At 42.4% G+C, this 21,268-nt stretch overlaps 3 protein-coding genes across 22 annotated transcripts in view; 2 read left to right on the plus strand and 1 right to left on the minus strand.

The window, feature by feature from the left end:
- Positions 1-10,277, minus strand: part of LOC106601595 (dynamin-2) — a 47,824-nt gene extending 37,547 nt beyond the window's left edge. For 6 of the 19 annotated variants that reach the window (XM_045720081.2, XM_045720091.2, XM_045720087.2 and 3 more), the window contains exon 1: positions 9,786-10,221. In XM_045720081.2, the coding sequence (XP_045576037.1) occupies positions 9,786-9,946 (161 nt within the window). In that variant the 5' untranslated portion in view covers positions 9,947-10,221. Of the gene's footprint in view, positions 1-9,785 lie in introns of all 19 variants that reach the window. The other 13 variants (XM_045720088.2, XM_045720082.2, XM_045720084.2 and 10 more) reach the window with 5 other exon arrangements.
- A 61-nt stretch (positions 10,278-10,338) lies between these two features.
- Positions 10,339-15,607, plus strand: LOC123723704 (queuine tRNA-ribosyltransferase catalytic subunit 1). 2 transcript variants are annotated; one of them, XM_045720093.2, is made up of 9 exons: positions 10,341-10,839; positions 11,853-11,921; positions 12,185-12,323; positions 12,444-12,638; positions 12,888-13,026; positions 13,158-13,233; positions 13,434-13,543; positions 13,938-14,022; positions 14,112-15,607. In XM_045720093.2, exons 1-9 carry the CDS (start codon positions 10,552-10,554, stop codon positions 14,262-14,264), a joined length of 1,254 nt encoding a protein of 417 aa, XP_045576049.1. In that variant the 5' UTR covers positions 10,341-10,551; the 3' UTR covers positions 14,265-15,607. The 2 variants fall into 2 exon arrangements, with proteins under 2 accessions (XP_045576050.1, XP_045576049.1); XM_045720094.2 differs by lacking the exon at positions 14,112-15,607 and having other exon boundaries at positions 10,339-10,839; positions 13,904-14,022.
- Positions 15,608-19,702: 4,095 nt separating this feature from the next.
- The window catches only part of LOC106606837 (potassium channel subfamily T member 2), a 64,788-nt gene continuing 63,222 nt past the window's right edge, over positions 19,703-21,268 (plus strand). The window contains exon 1 of the mRNA XM_082976450.1: positions 19,703-20,039. Coding sequence (XP_082832576.1) covers positions 19,945-20,039 — 95 coding nt within the window. The 5' untranslated portion in view covers positions 19,703-19,944. The remainder of the gene's footprint in view (positions 20,040-21,268) is intronic.

The raw sequence follows: 21,268 nt of genomic DNA on the forward strand, positions 1-21,268 counted from the left end.
CACTAACTAGCAAGGAATATGAACACATGTGCACAGGTGGCTACATGCAGCTCTCGCTTTGATCTCAAAACAAGCGCATCTACTAGTGACCACTCATGCTGTAAACACAGTCCAGTTCAAAGTGAATGGCAGATCCATATATGGCTATGGCTATTTGCACATAAACCTACTGCAGCTCTGATTGGTTATGGTGCGCCGGTCTGTGTAGAGTACAGGCCTGATCTAAATATAAAATGGTTCCATAGTAAAATGTTTAAACAAAGGTTAGCATGTTCAGTTAATAAATTATAATTATTAATAATGTTTGTCTGTTTTCATTAAGCTGCAAAAAGATTAAGATGACTGTAGTAGACTGTGTGTAGTAGACTGTTTCTGGATGACGCTGTAGTAGACGGTGGCCATGGATGACTGTGTAGTAGACAGTGTGTAGTAGACTTTGTACGTGGATGACTGTGTAGTAGACTAAAATGTTGAGGTCACTGTATGGTTTACCAGGAGGGGTGTGGAACACAAACATGGGTCTGAGGTTTGGTGAGAGGCGTGGGATTAACTCATGTGCATCTTAGACCTCTATCATTATGGTTCCAGCATTCACAGCCTCAAGTCTGACTGCCTCGCCAGGCTTTCAGTCCACTTTCAAGAATCAAATAGACTACAAAAGCTGAGTGGACAGTATGAGCTTTTGCAAAGATGCAGCTTGATGTACAAGAGAGATTTTAGATGGTCAACATTCCTATTGCTTTTCCATCCAAGGGGTTTGCATCATTTCCCCTCAATTTGTTACCATTTAGGAAAAACCTTCCAATTTGCAAACCATGCGAGTCAGTCAGTTCCTGGTCACCTCCCAGGTTCACAGTCCCCAAGTCTCCTCTACTCCGCTGCCAGCACAGCAAATCAGATAACAGCCCAGCCCCAACCAGCTTGTACAGCTAGATATGACCTCCATACTCCCGCCCCCAGGGACAATGACATCACAGTCCAACAGCCACACAGAGAGCCAGAGTGGAGACCACAAGATCCTCAATGATCTACATCAAGTTATTTATAGTCCAATAACACACATACACATTAAAAAAAATGAGAAAAGCATGGAAAATTACATTTTACTAATACCACAGAGTGCAATTCAGCACACAGAACCATTCTACAGAAAGCCAAAGCAGAGTGGTAACCATTTAATGGCAGCATCTGCTAATAGCGTTATTGTCCTTAGTGTGGTATTTGTTTATTAGAGTACAGGTGTTGGTAGTATTTCAGCAGTTTAGATGCAGCCATGTCAGATGACTCTCTGAGAAGGGGAGCAGCCAGGGTTAGGCTAGTACCCCTCTATTACTTATTCCCCCTGGACAGGAACTTATTGCAATGCTCAAACGCACAGAAGCTTTTAACCAGTATTTCAAAATATCCTCCTGGGTGTCAGCAAAGTACATAGACACACAGACACACAGTTGCTGAGTCAGAGTGTTTTTATTTTATATTTAACTAGGCAAGTCAGTTAAGAACAAATTCTTATTTACAATGATGACCTACCAAAAGGCCTCCTGCAGGGACGGGGGATTAAAAAAAAATAAAAAAAATCTAATAAAAACATAGGACAAAACACACATCACGACCAGAGAGACACCACAACAAGACAGATCTAAGACAACACAGCATGGCAGCAACACATGACAACACGGCATGGCAGCAACACATGACAACACGGCATGGCAGCAACACAACATGACAACACGGCAGCAGCACATGGCAGCAGCACTAGCTGTTCGGGGGGGGGGGGGGCAGTGCCCCTGTGACAACAATTTCGTACCCCCTTGTGGCCCCCCTAAATGTGGAGTATGAAATAATCTTTACATAGCAAAAATGTGTTTATCGTTCTTTTTTTACATCCGTTATTAGACAGTGGCAACGATGATGATTATGAACATGGTCTTTTGCCTGCAATGCAGTGAAGAAAACGATATGACATCTAATGTAACTGGCCCCTCTAACAGTACAAATGCCCTCCCCAGTTGAAATGGTCTAGAACCGCCACTGGGCAGCAGCACAAAACATGGTAAACATTATTGGGCACAGACAAAAGCACAAAGGGTAAGAGGGTAGAGACAACAATACATCACGTGAAGCAGCCACAACTGTCAGTAAGAGTGTCCATGATTGAGTCTTTGAATGAAGAGATGGAGATAAAACGGTCCAGTTTGAGTGGTTTTTGCAGCTCGTTCCAGTCGCTAGCTGCAGCGTAATTAGATTCGATGTATAAACACGTCCTAAAATCACGCAAAAAAAAAACAAAACAAGAACTCTGTTCAGTTTCAGGGAACAACAAGGAAAGTCAATCACGTCTCCAACATGAACAGAATACCGCGGACTAACGCCATCCCACCTGACCAGCGGCAGTCAATAGCAGCAGGGCACCTGGGAGACGGAGTTCCACATTCAATTAGACTGCCTTATGAAATGCCTACTTCAACTCCTGCTACACCACTCATTACAAGATATCTTGCGGTGGTACATTTCAATGACAACCGAACTGACTTTTGCATGTTGTGAAACGTTATAGTCATCAATGGAAGAGAAACGCACGAGTCAGAGTCAAAGACTTAAGCGGCTGCCAGTCAACCATTAGGCTAGATGACATCAGAGCTCAACGGAATTCACCTAGCACAACAAAAGTGCGGAGGCAGGCAGCCAAGGCGGGACAGAACAAGAGCTGCTCTAATTTCTAGGGTGTATTCCCACTCCCACTGCTGGACTCATTCATTGTTGCTGCTGTAGACAGAGATATACCCCTCCCCCCCCACACAGAGAGACAGAGAGACAGAGAGAGAGACAGAGAGAGAGAAACCTCCACAACCAGTCTGTCATTACACTTCTCTCGCATGTCTCCATGTCCACACTGACAGAAATGACCATCTTCACCCCCAGAGGAACGTCCGGGATGGTATGACGCTACTTCAAATGATATTCAGAAAAATGAGTCAAACTCTCCACTTCTCTCTCAGAAGGTTTCTCTTTCACCCACATGCCATGTATGTTTGCTTCTGTAGCTTGCATTATGCCACAGGAGCCATACTCTCTTAAAGAAAGCCTGTCTCAAACCAAGAGCTAAAACACTTCATATAGCCTAAGTACCTCTTAAGTACCTTTTAACACAACTTGATATCAGCACACTGACATTGTAATATTCACAGTATATTCCGTAAATGCTTACAATAAATCCTTAGTTATTACTTGATTTTTTTATGACTTTATTGTACACTTTTATACTATTAATGACAGTATTAGTTTTACTGATAATTGTATTATTATTACTGCAGTGTTGAGGAAGTCCACAAGAAAAAAAAAATGTATTGCACCGTTTATGCTCTATCCTGTGCATATGATGAATACATGTTGATTTGAACTTATGTAACAAAAACTACCCAAAAACTACATCAAAACAGAAGAAAACATTTCTAACAGTCTAATTGCCATAGTGATCGGCAGCAGCACCCAAACCCTTCCGTGTTATGAATGGTGGACAGAGACTTGCTAGCTATGTTAGCTAGATAGTTGGGATTTTCTACAAGGAATCTGCCTCCCGAAAAAAGCTTCTCCCAAGTGGCTGTGACACCTACTCCCGTTGCCTGCTGCTTGGATTCCACCTGGCCATCTGTTCACCGTCTGCCCTGGCCTGTCTCCCCCCTGTTTGTTATAGGTACCCCCACCACACTCCCCCCTCTCTGTTCACCGTCTGCCCTGTCTCCCCCCTGTTTGTTATAGGTACCCCCGCCACACTCCCCCCCTCTCTGTTCACCGTCTGCCCTGGCCTGTCTCCCCCCTGTTTGTTATAGGTACCCCCACCACACTCCCCCCCTCTCTGTTCACCGTCTGCCCTGGCCTGTCTCCCCCCTGTTTGTTATAGGTACCCCCGCCACACTCCCCCCTCTCTGTTCACCGTCTGCCCTGTCTCCCCCCTGTTTGTTATAGGTACCCCCGCCACACTCCCCCCTCTCTGTTCACCGTCTGCCCTGTCTCCCCCCTGTTTGTTATAGGTACCCCCACCACACTCCCCCCTCTCTTCCAGGCTTTCACTCACCTCCAGCACACACACACACCACACACACACACACACACACTTTGGACTGATTGGAATTTTAGATAGGCTAATTAACTTACTCAGAAACACTTCAATTAACTAGGATAGGACTACTATTGATTTATTTTCTCTCATACTTTTATAGCCTACTGGACTCAGAGAGCTACTCTCTCAAGCTCTTGTTGGGGCGAGTGACTCTGAACTTACAACGGCTAGCCCCAAGTCCTTATCTTTCTTTCTGCTGCTTTATGCTATTTGCCTCATGACTCCTGTGCACTTTGTTGACTCTGAACGTGCTTGTTTAGCCAACCGTGGGACAGACTGTTTGTTCCCACACTCAGGACTCTGACTCTATTGGTTACATGGACTCTTGGCATCCCATCCTATCCATCTCGTCGGCTTTATATTCATGTTACCTGATGAAATTGTACAATATGATCTTGTTGCCATCTGATGCACATTCAGATGTCATAAAACATCAACATTGCAGAGCTCTCGCTGTCCTATGCCGTGCCCTGACTGCTGATGATATCTGGAAATGTGCATGTAGACCCTGGCCCATCTACTGTTTCTAGCCCCAATTCTAACTTGTGCACTGATCTCTCTGTTTCACTGATTTCTGCTCTTGTAAAAGCCTGGGTTTTCTGCACGTTAACACGAGAAGCTTATTGCCTAAAATGTATCAATTAAAAGTGTAGGTTCACAGCTCCAATCCAAATGTGTTGGTCATTACTGAGATGTGGTTAAGAAAGAGTGTTTTGAACACTGATGTTAACCTTTCTGGTTATAACCTTTTTCAGCAAGACAGATCTTCCAAAGGTGGTGGAGTGGCAAACTTTACCAAGGATCACCTTCAGTGCTCCGTTGTCTCCACCAGGTCTGTCCCTAAACAATTTCATTCGCTGGTTTCAAGCATTAAACTTTCCAATAGCTCCGTTGACCGTTGCTGGGTGTTTTTAGCCACCATCAGCACCGGCCTGTACCCTGCCTGCCCTAAGCTCTCTCCTGGCCCCTTACACTAAGTCTGAATTTGTCCTGCTAGGTGACCTAAACTGGAACATGCTTAAACCACCTGACCAACTCCTAAAGCAACGGGACTCACTACATCTTTCAGATTATTACCAATCCCACAAGGTATGACTCCAAAACACCCAGATTTGTATTATTATTTTATTTATTTTTTTTAAATGTAATCTAGGCAAGTCAGTTAAGAACAAATTCTTATTTACAATGACGGCCTAGGAACAGTGGGTTAACTGCCTTGTTCAGGGGCAGAACAGATTTTTACCTTGTCAGTTCAGGGATTCGATCTAGCAACCTTTCGGTTACTGGCCCAACGGTCTAACCACTAGGCTACCTGCCGCCCCAAAGGCTACTCTCCTTGGTGTTATCCTCCCAAACAATCCTGATAGGTATCAGTGTGATGTTTTCTGTAATGACCTTAGTGATCACTGTTTTACAGCCTGTGTTCGCAATGGCTGCTCAGTGAAACAACCTGTCCTGATGTGTCATAGAAGCTCGATTAAAAAAATAAAAATAAAAACAACTGAGCAAGCCTTCCTTTATGACCTGGCCTCTAAAGTTGTATAGAATCCGCTTGATCCCCTCTGTCGAAGACGCTTGTACCTTATTTTTTTAAAATATTTTCAGTGGTATTGTTACAAACACGCCCCATAAAGAAAATGAGAATTAAAAAAAGGTTCAGCCCCTGGTTCGACTGTGTTCAGGCAGAGTAACTCCTCCTCAAGAATTCCATTTGGCGAAAGGCTCGGCACAAGCATCTTCAGGCTGACGCTCTCGTTCAGGCAAATGACAAATAAGTGCACTCAGGCTATCCGGAAGGCCAAAGTTAGTTACTTTAAGGAGCAATTCTCGCTCTGTGGGTCTAACCCCAAGAAGCTCTGGAAAACAGTTAAAGACCTGGAGAATAAACCCTCCTCCTCACAGCTGCCCATGTCCCTTAATGTTGATGATGTGGTGGTAACAATCCAATTTGGATATATTTTGGGTGGCGTAACCAGTTGGAAGGTTGTTGAGGGCGGTCACGTGTGTTGCAAAGCAGAGAATCACAGGTTCAAGCCCAGTATGGGCCTGACGACTCATACTAAATTGTTCCGTTGCTCTGTGATTCCCTACATACTTTAGTCTGAGATTGCCATCACTGAAGTCATTTGTGGTGACCAGGGGCGTCATACAAAACAAAATCATCATCGATTGGATCGTCTCTAAATCAGAGTATCAAAGCCAACGCCACATTTTTAAACAGCTGCTTTACCCACGTGTTCTGGCTCTGGCCCAACCCATCGGTTTCAGGACCAATCAGACGGCCCAGAATGTGTTCGCATTCGGTAAAGTGTCGGGGAGGTACTCAGTTCCTTCTCAGCAATGAGTCTGGATCTAAGGTCTGCGGGGGTGGCGTAGCATTTGGCCGGAGCAAGGTGTCTAGGTAGCCAGGCAAGGGCAGTCGGACAGTGGAGGAAGCTAAGCTGTTAGCATCACACTGACCCTCGTTACACGTCTTCCCTGTGGCTCAGTTGGTAGAGCATGGTGTTTGCAACGCCAGCATGGTGTGTGCAACGCCAGGGTTGTGGGTTTGATTCCCACAGGGGGCCAGTACAAAAAAAAAAAAATGCATTGTATGAAATGTGTGCATTCACTACTGTAAGTCGCTCAGGATAAGAGCGTCTGCTAAATTACTTAAATGTAAATGTCTCTCTCGTATGGGTATAACCCTATGAGTGTAAAATGGCTTTGTTGTGTGTTTGTGCATGCACCGGTGTGTGAGCTTACTTCCCTAAGAGCTGTCAACTGGGGAATGTGGGAGGTCTGTTCTGGTAGACAAATTGAGGTCAGCAGCAAATGACTAATGTTAATTACAGCAGAGATGTGTCAAGTGCTGTTTGAGTGCAAAGTCCCTCATCTGAAACTACATATGTGTGTTGAGTGGTCATCTAGTATGCTTCCATTTGACTATGGAAATGCTCCATGTATTTGAGGTACAGGGCTATGCATAGCTAGAAAGGTGTGTGTGTGTGTGTGTGTTTCTTCTGAGTGTTTGAATTGGGAAAACCTGCTTAACGAGTGTCACTGCTGATGTGGGAGACAGAACCGGGCTGTGGGTTAGAGCGCACAACACAAACAGGCAAGGAAAGATTGCTTTTCTATTGAACAGTAGAAATTCGCAATCAAATGGGTGAGAAAAAGGAAGCACTAAAGTGGAAATGATGAGTTGCTTATTTCTGCAATAAGCTGTATGAATCAACACAATGCTATAGTCATGAAATTCTATTGAATGCCTATTTCTTGCCGATAGATCATTTTAGTTTAAAAACAGACTAGGCTAGCAAGGAAATAGGAAATGTTGACAGACCCCACAGGGCCAGGTACACACCTGCTGTTTATACATCATACACACATCCTATCCAACAGTCTCCTGAGCCAACACTAAACTGGGTTAGTGAGTGAGAGGGACAGTCAGTGCATTATAAATGAAGAAAAAAAAAAAAACTGGTGCAGCACATGTATAAAGTACACATTTGCATGAATTAGCCTCAGAGTGGGAATGTATTAGGCCCAAGGCTATTATGTGCAACACAAAAGTATAGGCTGTAGCCTAGTGATAGACTGCCATAATATAGGTTGTGCATAGTGGGTCCTGTCCCGCTGCCGATTTCCGGGTGTGGCATGGAACTTATAAATAGACTAGTGGGAGACAAGCCTACACCTAAGATTCCCTTTGAAACAAGGGCAGAACACCAGTTATCCCAAGATGTACTCTTAACAAGTCTACCGTTACTCCTTAAGGTCCAAGGATCTTATGTTGATATTTTCAGAGGTAGACTGGCTCTGGAAGCCCAAAACTCCATCTAAACGTGAATCGATTCTCAATTGCGAAACGGTTCTAGAATCATAAAGCTCTTTACTTTTAATGTTACACCAATATAATTTCACTATGCACAACATACACTTAGTATACAATGTTTTAACAGGCTTTATCACAGTTGCACCTGACAGTATTTTTCAGTGACAACACATTTCTGGCAGCCGTCTTCCGTTACACACAGGTGTTCATAGCATGCTAGATAGCTAATTAGCCCAGGTGGTCCATCTGTCCCGCATAAACATGCGCTGTAACATGGAGATATGGTGTCATGAGAACAGTAACCCTAACCCTATAAAAAAGGTATATAACAATTTATGCTTTCGTTTTTAGAAAATTATTTCCCACTGATATGAAAGATAAGGTCCATATACTTCCAAAACTGTACCGCAAGCGATGCACGTTACGCCTTGATCACACCTACAGTGCGCTTGCGCAAAATGGTTTGCAGCATCTGGATGTGTGCAACAAAAGTTTAACATTCACCTTCTGCTAACATTTCTGTCAAGCCGTCTATGCGTACAGTTGGACGCATACTTTCGATAAATCCAACGTATGCCCCACACAGAACGCACTGCTGCAAGGCAAACGCAGTGTCCCATTGGAAATGAATGTACTCCTGGTGTACCAAAATGCAATGACGCTGTCAGTGTGATCAAGACGTTAATGTTCAGACCGAGCGTCGGGGACATCAACAAAACCCATTCCTCCAATGACTTGTGTAATGTAATGGAACGGAGTCATTCAAGGGATTAAACACCAGTGTGACATCACACAAAATACATTTTTCTCCAGTCTACACTACACCCACCTATTATCTCTTTACTCACCCACTATAAACGAGTTCTTTGGACCCCACAAAACTATACAGTATATTTACGCAGGATACGGTGCCTAACTACCGGTAATATTCTTTTGTTTTTGCAGGCAAAGGGTATAAAAGTCATAAAGTATAGAAATTATACATAACAGCAGATCCTATGCAAACACCACTGGGAAAACAATGTTGTTGGTCTCTTTGTGGTACCCCATCTTGCCAAGTGCAGCATCATATTTAAATGGATTAAAGGGGGACAAGCAGCCTAATATTCAACTAAATGTTTTTCATATACCTAAACTCTAGACTACACTCCATACAGATTATGCTCAACATAGCCTGTCAGACTGAAACAAGCAGTTACTGTAGGTAGTTGTGTTCTGTTGTTGTGTAATGTCATCATGTCACCTAGAGAGTTAGAAATTACATCTTCAATGGAAAACAATTCAATGTGTACTGGGAACAGTCTACAATACACAAATAATTAAGTTATCAATCGAATCTACTGATCAGTCGACTGGAGTAGCCTGATTTAATTTCCGTGTTCGGCCCTGCTGACAACCGCTGACACTATCGCAGGAGCAAGTTGCCCCCAAAACGCTAGATAGCAAAGTTATTTGGTCCATATTTATTGCATTGTGTTTCATTTCCTTACATAATTATATACTACTATGTAAGATTTCTGGTCCTAGACCAGTGCCTCCAGGCAACTTTTCACGGTTTCCTTTGAAACATTTGTTATTCGCCCTGGCTTGCCACGCAAACGTCGCATCTAACGTCAACATTTCGTTCCTCCTCTTTCGTTTTGTTTTGTTTGTTTACGCCAAGTGCGTAAATGAGTATGTGACCAAATACCCGTTTAGGAGCACGGATCAACTTTACCAACTGGTTATCTAGCTAGCGAAATTCCTTTCTAAAACCTGACTCCAGTGAGCTTTTGCAAATTGAATTGAGTGAGCTAAACCACAAATATGATAGCTGTCTAGCTAACGTTAGCTTTGAGCACCACCAACCTGCCAACGAAATTTTCCAAGACCGAGCTTTTTCCAGCACTCTGCCCACCGACCACAGCAATTTGCGGTAGGTCCAAGTTGCAACTCTGGCCGATGGAACTGAAAGCGTCCTGAAGTTTGTTGATAAGGGGGATCAAATCTTCCATCCCCCGGTTCCCCATGGTTTCGTTGGATCGTCTCCCCTCCCGAAGAGCAAACTAACGTTAGCCTACTACGTTAACGTTACTAGTTAGCAAGGTGCTCGGGTTACTCCGAAGTGTTGAATTCCACCTTTCAAGCCGCCCTGTCTTCACTCTGTCAAAGGAAAATATGCTGTTTACAATTGTGTAACTCCCAATTTAGTGGGAGTACAATAACGTGTTCTTATAAACACGAACAAAATACTCAAAGTCAACCAAACTCACAAAACAAAACTTCCACCATCCGGTCAGGCAAGTCGACATCCGACCTAACCGGTGATTAGGCTACCGCCTCCTGTCAATTAAATAATTGGTCAATCTCACTGCTCGTCTCTAATCACTCTCCTTTCATTGGCTAGTTGTTTTCAACGTCAAAGGGGTGTGTTCACCCCTGGACATTGCTTCAATGGGCAAATTAATACTTGATGATAGAATTATTAAATGACAAGACATGCAATGATAGCTTCTACGAGTTTGCTGTCAATAGTATTGTAATGAAGGCATATTTTTGACAACTCAATGCAAATATTAGATGACTGTAGTTCCGGTATGACACGTGCTTGTTGACGTTGTCTGTGTGCAACAACATGGCTGCGCCCATAGCCAGAGGAGCTGCAACGAGCAGCCTTGAAACAGGCATGGTTGTGAAGAAAGCCGTTTCCATCGTTGCTCCTCTTGCTCTCCGAATCATCGCCGAATGTCCAGTGACCAAAGCGAGGGCTTGTGATCTCACACTTCCTCACTGTACGGTCAGCACCCCAGTGTTCATGCCTGTTGGTACACAAGGCACGATGAAGGGAATCACTGTGGACCAACTCGATGATCTGGGATGTCAGATTTGTCTTGGCAACACATACCACTTGGGTATGAGGCCGGTAAGTGTAGCCCAATAATGTAAGAAAGGAGCCTAACGTTAGTCGTTACAGTCCAAGGACCTTACATGTTCTGTTTAAAGGGGCAATCAGAATTTGCTACATCCATTTTGGGATTTATACATTAATGATATGTACCCATTGATTCTTGAGGAATATAACTTCCTCATGAGCTTAGTTCAACTGTCATACCCCCAAAATATATACAGTATAACTGTGTTTTACGCCAATCTTTGTAAACTAAGTTAATGTAAACAACACAGTATGGCCTCACAACATGGTCAAAGCTATACTTCTGATATCATGGATGGTCAGCCCTTGCATCCATAGCTCTGTCTATGAATTTGAGAATGGTTACATATCTCCAGCCCCATCCCTCAGCTTTTTAGTGAAACAGTGGTGGAGAGGGGGTTTTGTTATTGTTTCAACTGGTGATTTGCGCTTTAAAGGCAAATTTGCTCAGGAAGCCAAAACAGCCAAATACTCCATCTAAACGTTAATTGATTCTCACTTGCGGTCCGTTTCTAGAAACATAAATCCCTCTACTTTCATATCACATCAAAATAATTTTGCAAATGCACACTTACTATAGACTGTTTTAACTGGTTTAACACAGTTGCGGCCAACATTGTTTTTCAGTGACAAAAAGCTGTGTATAACCCTATAAAGCTGTGTATAAATTTTAACCTTCTGTTTTTTTACAATTATTTATTGTTGATATGAAAGATATAAGGTCCTTATGCTTCCAAAACTGTACCGCAAGCAATGTGTGTTAATGTTCAGACTGAGCTTCAGCGCTCTTAACAAAACTCCCATGTATAGAAGATGCCTTCGTCCAATAACTCTTATGTGTAACATAATGGAACTGAGAGTCATTATCAAGGGCTACATTAAGTGGTGCTAGGGCTATTCACATTGTGTATCAAAGATGATTGACCTTGTAGACAGTTCTTTGTTGTCAGTGTCTGGTGTGCTCCAGACAGTGAGGATGGTGTTGTCTGTCTGTCCCATCACAGGGTCCTGAGCTGATTGAGAAAGCAAATGGCCTGCATGGCTTCATGAACTGGAAAAGAAATCTTTTGACTGTGAGTATCAGCTAATGTGTTGACTGTGTGAGTGGGCTAAAAACAACAAGGGTCTCTTTCACCCAAATGTCTGCTTTTCAAGATATGTGAGCATCATATGGGGAGGATATCTGTATTTTCAAGGTCACATAATCTGGAAAACTTGACTGCTGACAAGAAAAACATTTTGGGACTACAGTATGTCAACAATGGACTATTGAAACACAAACCAAAAGATAGTTTTTGGTTTGAATTTTCCTTGAATCCCCATCATTTCTACATAGGACAGTGGGGGCTTTCAGATGGTGTCTCTTGTTGAACTATCTGAGGTTACTGAGGAGGGGGTCAAGTTCAAATCTCCTTACGATGGAAAGGAGATCCTTCTGAGTCCTGAGCAGTCAATCGCCATACAGAACAGTCTGGGTAAGAAGGACACAATCCAGTATCCACTCCCAATGAATCAGTCTGGAAAGTAAAGCCACTATACTTCAGGTAGTACTCCTGTCATTCATTTTAATATCACACCATTTCTGTTTTGTCCAGGGTCAGACATCATGATGCAGTTGGATGACGTGGTCAGCAGTACGGTGACTGGGCCGCGGGTGGAGGAGGCTACGTGGAGATCGATTCGCTGGCTGGACCGCTGCATCGCGGCCAATAAGAATCCAGACAGACAGAACCTGTTTGCCATCATCCAGGGGGGGCTGAACGCAGAGCTGCGCAAAGCCTGTCTAGACGGTAAGATGTTTCCCCCCTGTTTCATCTATGTCCTTCGATGACTGACCTCCGTCAAAGCCATTCAGCACAGCAAATTGCTCTGTCTTCATGGGTATTAGCTAATTAGTTTAACATCTTATTTTGGAAATACAGTGGAAAAGAGCTATTGAAAAATACATTATCTGTGCAGATGCTGATACCAATTTCGTAAAATGTGCGTATTCCAGAGGATACATTTTTTCTCTATTTCTGTTCCTGTGCTTTTTACAGAAATGACAAAACGGGATGTTCCTGGCTTTGCTATCGGTGGGCTGAGCGGAGGTGAGGAGAAGGATGATTTCTGGAGGATGGTGACACTCAGCACAGACCACCTGCCTCGGGAGAAGCCTCGCTACCTTATGGGGGTTGGGTATGGCTGCCATCTTCCTTATGTTATAACAGCACATTTCTATGCAAAAATGACATAAGTTGCAAATGTTTTGTTGCGCCGTACAGATATTTTTATGGATGTGGTTCATGTGTTATTGCTGTGGGTCACAGTTATGCAGTGGACCTGGTGGTGTGTGTTGCGCTGGGTTGTGACATGTTTGACTGTGTTTTCCCAACACGCACTGCAGTAAGTATTCCATTCTCTTACATATTATGAGTCACCTACTCTCTTAATTTACTTTGAAATAAGTATTCTTATCACAAGTACAGAGAAACCCAATAGCTTCTTTTATTATTTAGTCCATAGCAGTAATACTTTCTTTATAATGATTATATTGATTATTATGGTTATGATGATAATGAGTGATCTTCTTCCTTTCATCCCAGAGGTTTGGCTCAGCCCTGGTCCCGTGGGGATCTCTGACCATTACCAAAAAGCAGTTTGCCAAGGACCTACGGGCAATAGACCCAGACTGCCAGTGCCCCACCTGCAGGAGGTAAAGGCATATTAACCTGGTACACTGAGGGACAGAATACAGAGGGTTGAAGGAATGGTTTGTAGGGGTTAGAGAAACTGGTTTACAAATCTCAATTCTCTTCAATGGATGTTTTTAGTTGTAGGCTGAATGATTCTGAGGATTGTTTTCCCATGGGGCGGCAGGTAGCCTAGTGGTTAGACCGTTAGGCCAGTAACCGAAAGGTTGCTAGATCGAATCCCAGAGCTGACAAGGTAAAAATCTGTGGCTCTGCCCCTGAACAAGGCAGTTAACCCACTGTTCCTAGGCCATCATTGTAAATAATATTTTGTTCTTAACTGACTTGCCTAGTTAAATATATCTATTTTTTTTTAAATACAGTATCGTTTTTTTTGTTGCTCCGCAATGACTCCAGGCACAGTCGGGCCTATCTACATGCTCTGTTCAAGAGTGACACCGCAGCCATGCATCACATTACCATCCACAACATCTCCTACCAGGTCTGTGTTTCTATAATGGTTAATAGTTTCCTTTAGTTACTATTTGCCATAAATGAGATAATAACCTTATCCTCTATCTTTGCGTCCAGCTCACTCTGATGCGGTCGGTGAGACAGAGCATCATAGATGGTCGCTTCCCAGACTTTGTGAGGACATTCATGAAGAGAATGTTCCCCTCTCCTGAACAGTATCCAGGCTGGGCGGTGGATGCTCTAGGAACAGTCAACATCACATTGAATTAAACTGGTCAACTCCTTGCTTACACAGCCTGGGACTTCCTCTGCAATGGCCAATAAGACCTTTTATATGAGAAATCAGATCTCCTTTTTAAAAATTGTTTTGTTTGTTATGAAATCGCCTTTTCTACTTTTATGCTTCACTTGGGTAATTGCTTCTGCCTGTATATTCTGTCAGACTTATTACTGAATGGTTCAATGATGGTGATGAGCCTGAATATTTTACTGTCTTTATGATTTAGTTACGTTCATGTTTTGTTACAGTACGGTTAGTTTTTTTTGTCATTTATATGCTAAACATTCTGTTGAAAGTTACGAATTTACATTGTACTGCTTTCAACTCCTGTCAGACATACAGCACTTTTGTGACATCCAGTTTTCACTCTGCAGACCTTTTCAGTGTATGATAATGTAGGAGTGGAGTAGTGTTGTTGAAGTCCAGGAACTGTCTCCTCTGATAGTCAGACACTTTTAGTTGTTACCATGGCTACAGATCAGCGGCCCACCCTCTTTACATTCCATGCATGACTTCTAACACAGAAATGTGGTCATAAACTAACAATTAGAGAGATTTCGGAACATTTCCTAGGGCTTGTTATCGACCTTTACCAGCAGGAGGAAGCAAATACATTTCTATAATTGAGTTCTGTTTTGTTGTGCAAGAGATGAGAACACAGGAACCCACGTTTGTGTGCTTTTGACTTTTTTACCACTAGAGGGCAAAAATATTCTAAACCTTGATGACTTGAGCCAGATTATGCCATCTGTTTAGTTTACATGCTGGAGAAATTTCATAGGAAGGAATTGCAATTATACCCACCCAGTTTGGTTCAAAAGCAGAGAAGTAGAGCATGTATGGTTTAGTCAGATTTGCATGCTGAGGGCAGACCGAGTAGTGGCAAACCAATTCTCAAGGAAGTGGCTTAGGGGATCACAATTTCCTGTGTCTCCGAAGTGCTACTTTCTCAAACAAAAAATGACACCCAACACAATGAGCTCCAGCAGTCAAGACAGTCGGAGGACAGAGAATAATAGGGTGTCATAATCTGCCATAGAAGCAAACCAGGATCCAAGACACATTGGAAAACAATAGGCAAGATTTTTTTTGTAGATTCCAACGTTTAGGTTTTTTTCCCGGAAACAACAATTTGTTTGATTGGTTCCTGTTTTTCTATTAGAAATTGAGGTCCTTTCTGTTTCAGTTTTTCATTGTAAGACATCTAATTAAAGCTTTAATAGGCAACATTGCAGTTGTAAAAGCACCTGTTGCCTCTAGTTGAGAGACAAGATCTTTAAATAAAGCCACCCTGTATAGGCTACAGAGTTTATACATGGGTTGTAATTGTTAATACCTGTCAGTTATTAGTTTATAATGCTAAACATATAATAATAAACATGTAATAGTAATGAACAAATGATTCTTTAATGAATCAACACGGTTGACAATCACATTTTTAGTCTGTGCGTGTCACTTGAATTAGATTATTTTACGGGATATTGTAGTCCTATTGGATGAATTCTCTAAGAAAATCGCCTTTATCTACAGTCGTGGCAAAAAGTTTTGAGAATGACACAAATATGAATTTTCACAAAGTCTGCTGCCTCAGTTTGTATGATGGCAATTTGCATATACTCCAGAATGTTATGAAGAGTGATCAGATGAATTGCAATTAATTGCAAAGTCCCTCTTTGCCATGCAAATGAACTGAATCCCCCAAAAACATTTCCACTGCATTTCAGCCCTGCCACAAAAGGACCAGCTGACATCATGTCAGTGATTCTCTCGTTAACACAGGTGTGAGTGTTGACGAGGTCAAGGCTGGTGATCACTCTGTCATGCTGGTTGAGTTCGAATAACAGACTGGAAGCTTCAAAAGGAGGGTGGTGCTTGGAATCATTGTTCTTCCTCTGTCAATCATGGTTACCTGCAAGGAAACACGTGCCGTCGTCATTGCTTTGCACAAAAATCGCTTCACAGGCAAGGATATTGCTGCCAGTAAGATTGCACCTAAATCAACCATTTATCGGATCATCAAGAACTTCAAGGAGAGCGGTTCAATTGTTTTGAAGAAGGCTTCAGGGCGCCCAAGAAAGTCCAGCAAGCGCCAGGACCGTCTCCTAAAGTTGATTCAGCTGCGGGATCGGGGCACCACCAATACAGAGCTTGCTCAGGAATGGCAGCTGGCAGGTGTGAGTGCATCTGCATGCACAGTGAGGCGAAGACTTTTGGAGGATGGCCTGGTGTCAAGAAGGGCAGCAAAGAAGCCACTTCTCTCCAGGAAAAACATCAGGGACAAACTGATATTCTGCAAAAGGTACAGGGATTGTACTGCTGAGGACTGGGGTAAAGTCATTTTCTCTGATGAATCCCCTTTCCGATTGTTTAGAGCATCCGGAAAAAAGCTTGCCCGGAGAAGACAAGGTGAGCGCTACCATCAGTCCTGTGTCATGCCAACAGTAAAGCATCCTGAGACCATTCATGTGTGGGGTTGCTTCTCAGCCAAGGGAGTGGGCTCACTCACAATTTTGCCTAAGAACACAGCCATGAATAAAGAATGGTACCAACACATCCTCCGAGAGCAACTTCTCCCAACCATCCAGGAACAGTTTGGTGACGAACAATGCCTTTTTCAGCATGATGGAGCACCTTGCCATAAGGCAAAGGTGATAACTAAGTGATTCGGGGAACAAAACATCGATATTTTGGGTCCATGGCCAGGAAACTCCCTAGACCTTAATCCCATTGAGAACTTGTGGTCAATCCTCAAGAGGCGGGTGGACAAACAAAAACCCACAAATTCTGACAAACTCCAAGCGATTGCGAATGGGCTGCCATCAGTCAGGATGTAGCCCAGAAGTTAATTGACAGCATGCCAGGCCGGATTGCAGAGGTCTTGAAAAAGAAGTGTCAACACTGAAAATATTGACTCTTTTCATCAACTTCATGTAATTGTCAATAAAAGCCTTTGACACTTATGAAATGCTTGTAATTATACTTCAGCATGCCATAGTAACATCTGTCAAAAATATCTAAAGACACTGAAGCAGCAAACTTTGGAAATTAATATTTGTGTCATTCTCAAAAATTTTGGCCACGACTGTACACAGTTGCCTGCATAACAATTAGCACGCCATGCAGAATCGACCAAGTGTGAACAAATACAACTTAACTGTTTCTTAATGCACATTGGTAAAAACCAACGACCAGGGGGGTCTAACTCATTTTGCCCCAGGGGCCACAATCGGTCTTCAACAAGGTCCAGAGGGCCGCATTGAAAATGTGTTATATTTCCTTGTAGTCAAAATTTGCTAAAAATATTTGACTATCCATCATTTTGGGAATGTTCTGTGCTCTCTGAATATTTGGGGATTAGCCTATTATCGAGCTGGACAGTCAAGAAATGGTATGAATGTACAGTTGAAGTCGGAAGTTTACATACACATATGTTGGAGTCATTAAAACTCGTTTTTCAACCACTCCACAAATTTCTTGTTAACAAACTATAGTTTTGGCAAGTCGGTTAGGACATCTACTTTGTGCATGACACAAGTAATCTTTCCAATAATTGTTTACAGACAGATTATTTCACTTATAATTCACTGTATCACAATTCCAGTGGGTCAGAAGTTGACAGCTTGGAAAATTCCAGACAATGATGTCATGGCTTTAGAAGCTTCTGATAGGCTAATTGACATCATTTGAGTCAATTAGAGGTGTACCTGTGGATTAATTTCAAGGCCTTCCTTCAATCTCAGTGCCTCTTTGCTTGACATTATGGGAAAATCAAAAGAAATCAGCCAAGACCTCAGAAAAGAAATTGTAGACCTCCACAAGTCTGGTTCATCCTTGGGAGCAATTTCCAAACACCTGAAGGTACCACGTTCATCTGTAGATGGTACGCAAGTATAAACATCATGGGACCACGCAGCCGTCATACTGCTCACGAAGGAGACGCGTTCTGTCTCCTAGAGATGAACGTACTTTGGTGCGAAAAGTGCAAATCAATCCTAGAACAACAGTGAAGGACATTGTGAAGATGCTGGAGGTAACAGGTACAGAAGTATCTCTATCCACAGTAAAAACGAGTCCTATATCGACATAACCTGAAAGGCTGCTTAGCAAGGAAGAAGCCACTGCTCCAAAACCGCCATAAAAAAGCCAGACTACGGTTTGCAACTGAACATGGGGACATATAACCAATTTTTTTTTCTGATGAAACAAAAATAGAACTGTTTGGCCATAATGACCATCGTTATGTTTGGAGGAAAAAGGGGGATGCTTGCAAGCCGAAGCACACCATCCCAACCGTGAAACACGGGAGTGGCAGCATCATGTTGTGGAGCTGCTTTGCTGCAGGAGGGACTGGTGCACTTCACAAAATAGATGGCATCCTGAGGTAGGAAAATTATGTGGATATATTGAAGAAACATCTCAAGACATCAGTCATGAAGTTAAAACTTGGTCGCAAATGGGTCTTCCAAATGGACAATGACCCCAAGAATACTTCCAAAGTTGTGGCAAAATGGCTTAAGGACAACAAAGTCAAGGTATTGGAGTGGCCATCACAAAGCCCTGACCTCAATCTTATAGAAAATTTGTGGGCAGAACTGAAAAAGCGTGTGCGAGCAAGGAGGCCTACAAACCTGACTCAGTTACACCAGCTCTGTCAGGAGGAATGGGCCAAAATTCACCCAACTTATTGTGGGAAGCTTGTGGAAGGCTACCTGAAACGTTTGACCCAAGTTAAACAATTTAAAGACAATGTTACCAAATACTAATTGAGTGTATGTAAATTAATGTGATGAACGAAATAACATCTCAAATAATTCATTCTCTCTACTATTATTCTGACATTTCACATTCTTAAAATAAAGTGGTGATCCTAACTGACCTAAAACAGGGAATTTTTACTAGGATTAAATGTCAGGAATTGTGAAAAACTGAGTTTAAATGTATTTGGCTAAGGTGTATGTAAACTTGGGACTTCAACTGTAGGTCCATTGACTGCACAGTGACGATTAGCGAGCTGGACAGTCAATAAACTGTATGAATATAAGTCCATTATCATTTCTACACAGTTTTGATTTGGTTTTAGTCATTTGAAAGTATATAGAGAAATTAGGTCCTTAAATTGATTAACTTAATATCGCATATGACTCATAAATGGTTTATTGAGCTTACATTAACAAGAATTAGAGCATGTCCTGAATAAATGAAAAAAAATAAACAAGGCATCTTCAATAAAACGACAACACACCACTTTAAAGCTCATGCAAATATGTATTTAAAATGTGTCCTGCAGGGATTTGGGCTTGTAACCTACTGCTCGTAGACTCAGAGTATGTAATTGTTCGAGCAAATGGGTCTGCTTTCGCTGCGTCCATAAGGAGCCAGCGGATGTTCAAAGAGACAACCAGTTGCTCAGTATCCTGTCAAGCCAAAAGTACTCACGTGCATGTCACGGCGGAGCATCCTCGACCTGTTGCATTGGAAGAAGAAAGATATTACATTGTGGCAGTAATAAATTAACAACATTTTAGGTTGCTCATACAGGTATGTGTTATTTGGAAGTTGAATAACAAAATAATTGTTAATTTTGATAAGCCCCTTTAGAGGCGTCTCTGTTTGTTCGCGTCTCAATCTCTGGCATTGTGCGCTGGTGGGTTCGGCGCTCAGGAGGGGACCATGGTAGTGGTAGAGCTGGAGAAGGAGGTGCTCCCGCTGCCTCCACGGTACCGGTTCCGAGACCTGTTGCTGGGTGACTGGCAGGCTGATGACAGGTAGGAAATCTATTCCAACTTGTTTATTCAGAAGAAACCTGTGTTGGCGCACAACAATCTAGCCTACCTATGGTACCCTGTAATTGATCACAAGTTAAATGAATCGTCATTTGCAGTCACTCACTAAGCTAAGAAATTCATCTTTGCGTTGCCATCGCAACCAAAAAAGAGAACCAGGCTACTGTAATAATTTCATTTTTATTGATCTGGCTCTGTTGATGGCGCTGTGAAAGAGGATAGGCTACAACGAGCCACTGTGCAGCAGCAACAGGTTTCATAATGGAAAAGACTGAACTAAAAGCACAGACTCTATGTTAATGCTTGTGTGTGCATGCGTGTGTTTGCATAGGCATTACGTTTTTCAGCTATGCATCTTGTCCATGCGTGGAAGTCAGGCATGTCAAATCCATTTTGATATGTATAATTATGAACGTACATTTGGGAAAGTGTTAATAATTAGGTAGTAATGTGAGCCTCTGGCAGCCATTCATTTAGTCATTATACCACCTATCTATTATTTATCAAGCCTTAGATTGGGTTGATTTATCATGCTCCCTTTCTTTACCCTGGCTGGGTATGGTCAGGGCTGTTCCAAAAGCAGAACATATGGCCCTACCAAGAGTGTCTATTAACCTGTACTTAACCATCCATTTTCAAGATAATATATTTATCTTTTCCCCATGCATATATATTAATATGGGTATGCTTGCCACACTTGGTGTGGATATTTCATTATAGGGACTAATGGAATACTGAACCACCATTTCACAACTGTACCCCTGGTTGGTTGGTGAGAAATGAGGACCAAAACAGCAGGTTGACTTTTTATTGGGATGAGTTTTGTCCTGGAGGAATAACTGAGCGATTTCTGATAGATAGATAGATAGGCCAGCTGCAAAGTCAAAGTTCATGACAAAAAACGCTAACTTGCACCAAAACACGTGCTTGTGGTCTTCCTCCTGAGTGGGTGTTTAAAATAACATAATTGAAGAAGACTATATGTACTGAACAAAAATATAAAGTCACGTGAAATGTTGGTCCCATGTTTCATGAGCTGAAATAAAAGATCCCAGAAATGTTCCATCTGTACAAAAAGCTTATTTCTCTCAAATTTGGTGCACAAATTTGTTTACATGCCTCTTAGTGAGCATCTCTCCTTTGCCAAGATAATCCATCCACCAGACAGGTGTGGCATATCAAGAAGCTGATTAAACAGCATGATCATTACA

The sequence above is a fragment of the Salmo salar genome, chromosome 06 (genome assembly GCF_965601325.2).
Source record: "Salmo salar chromosome 06, fSalSal1, whole genome shotgun sequence".
NCBI lineage: Eukaryota > Metazoa > Chordata > Actinopteri > Salmoniformes > Salmonidae > Salmo > Salmo salar.

Coding starts and splice junctions, on each gene's coding strand:
- LOC123723704 (XM_045720093.2), top strand. CDS start 10,552: ATGGCTGCGCCCATAGCCAGAGGAGCTGCAACGAGCAGCCTTGAAACA. Junction 10,840..11,852: donor ACCACTTGGGTATGAGGCCG/GTAAGTGTAGCC, acceptor GTCCCATCACAG/GGTCCTGAGCTGATTGAGAA. Junction 12,639..12,887: donor GCGCAAAGCCTGTCTAGACG/GTAAGATGTTTC, acceptor TGCTTTTTACAG/AAATGACAAAACGGGATGTT.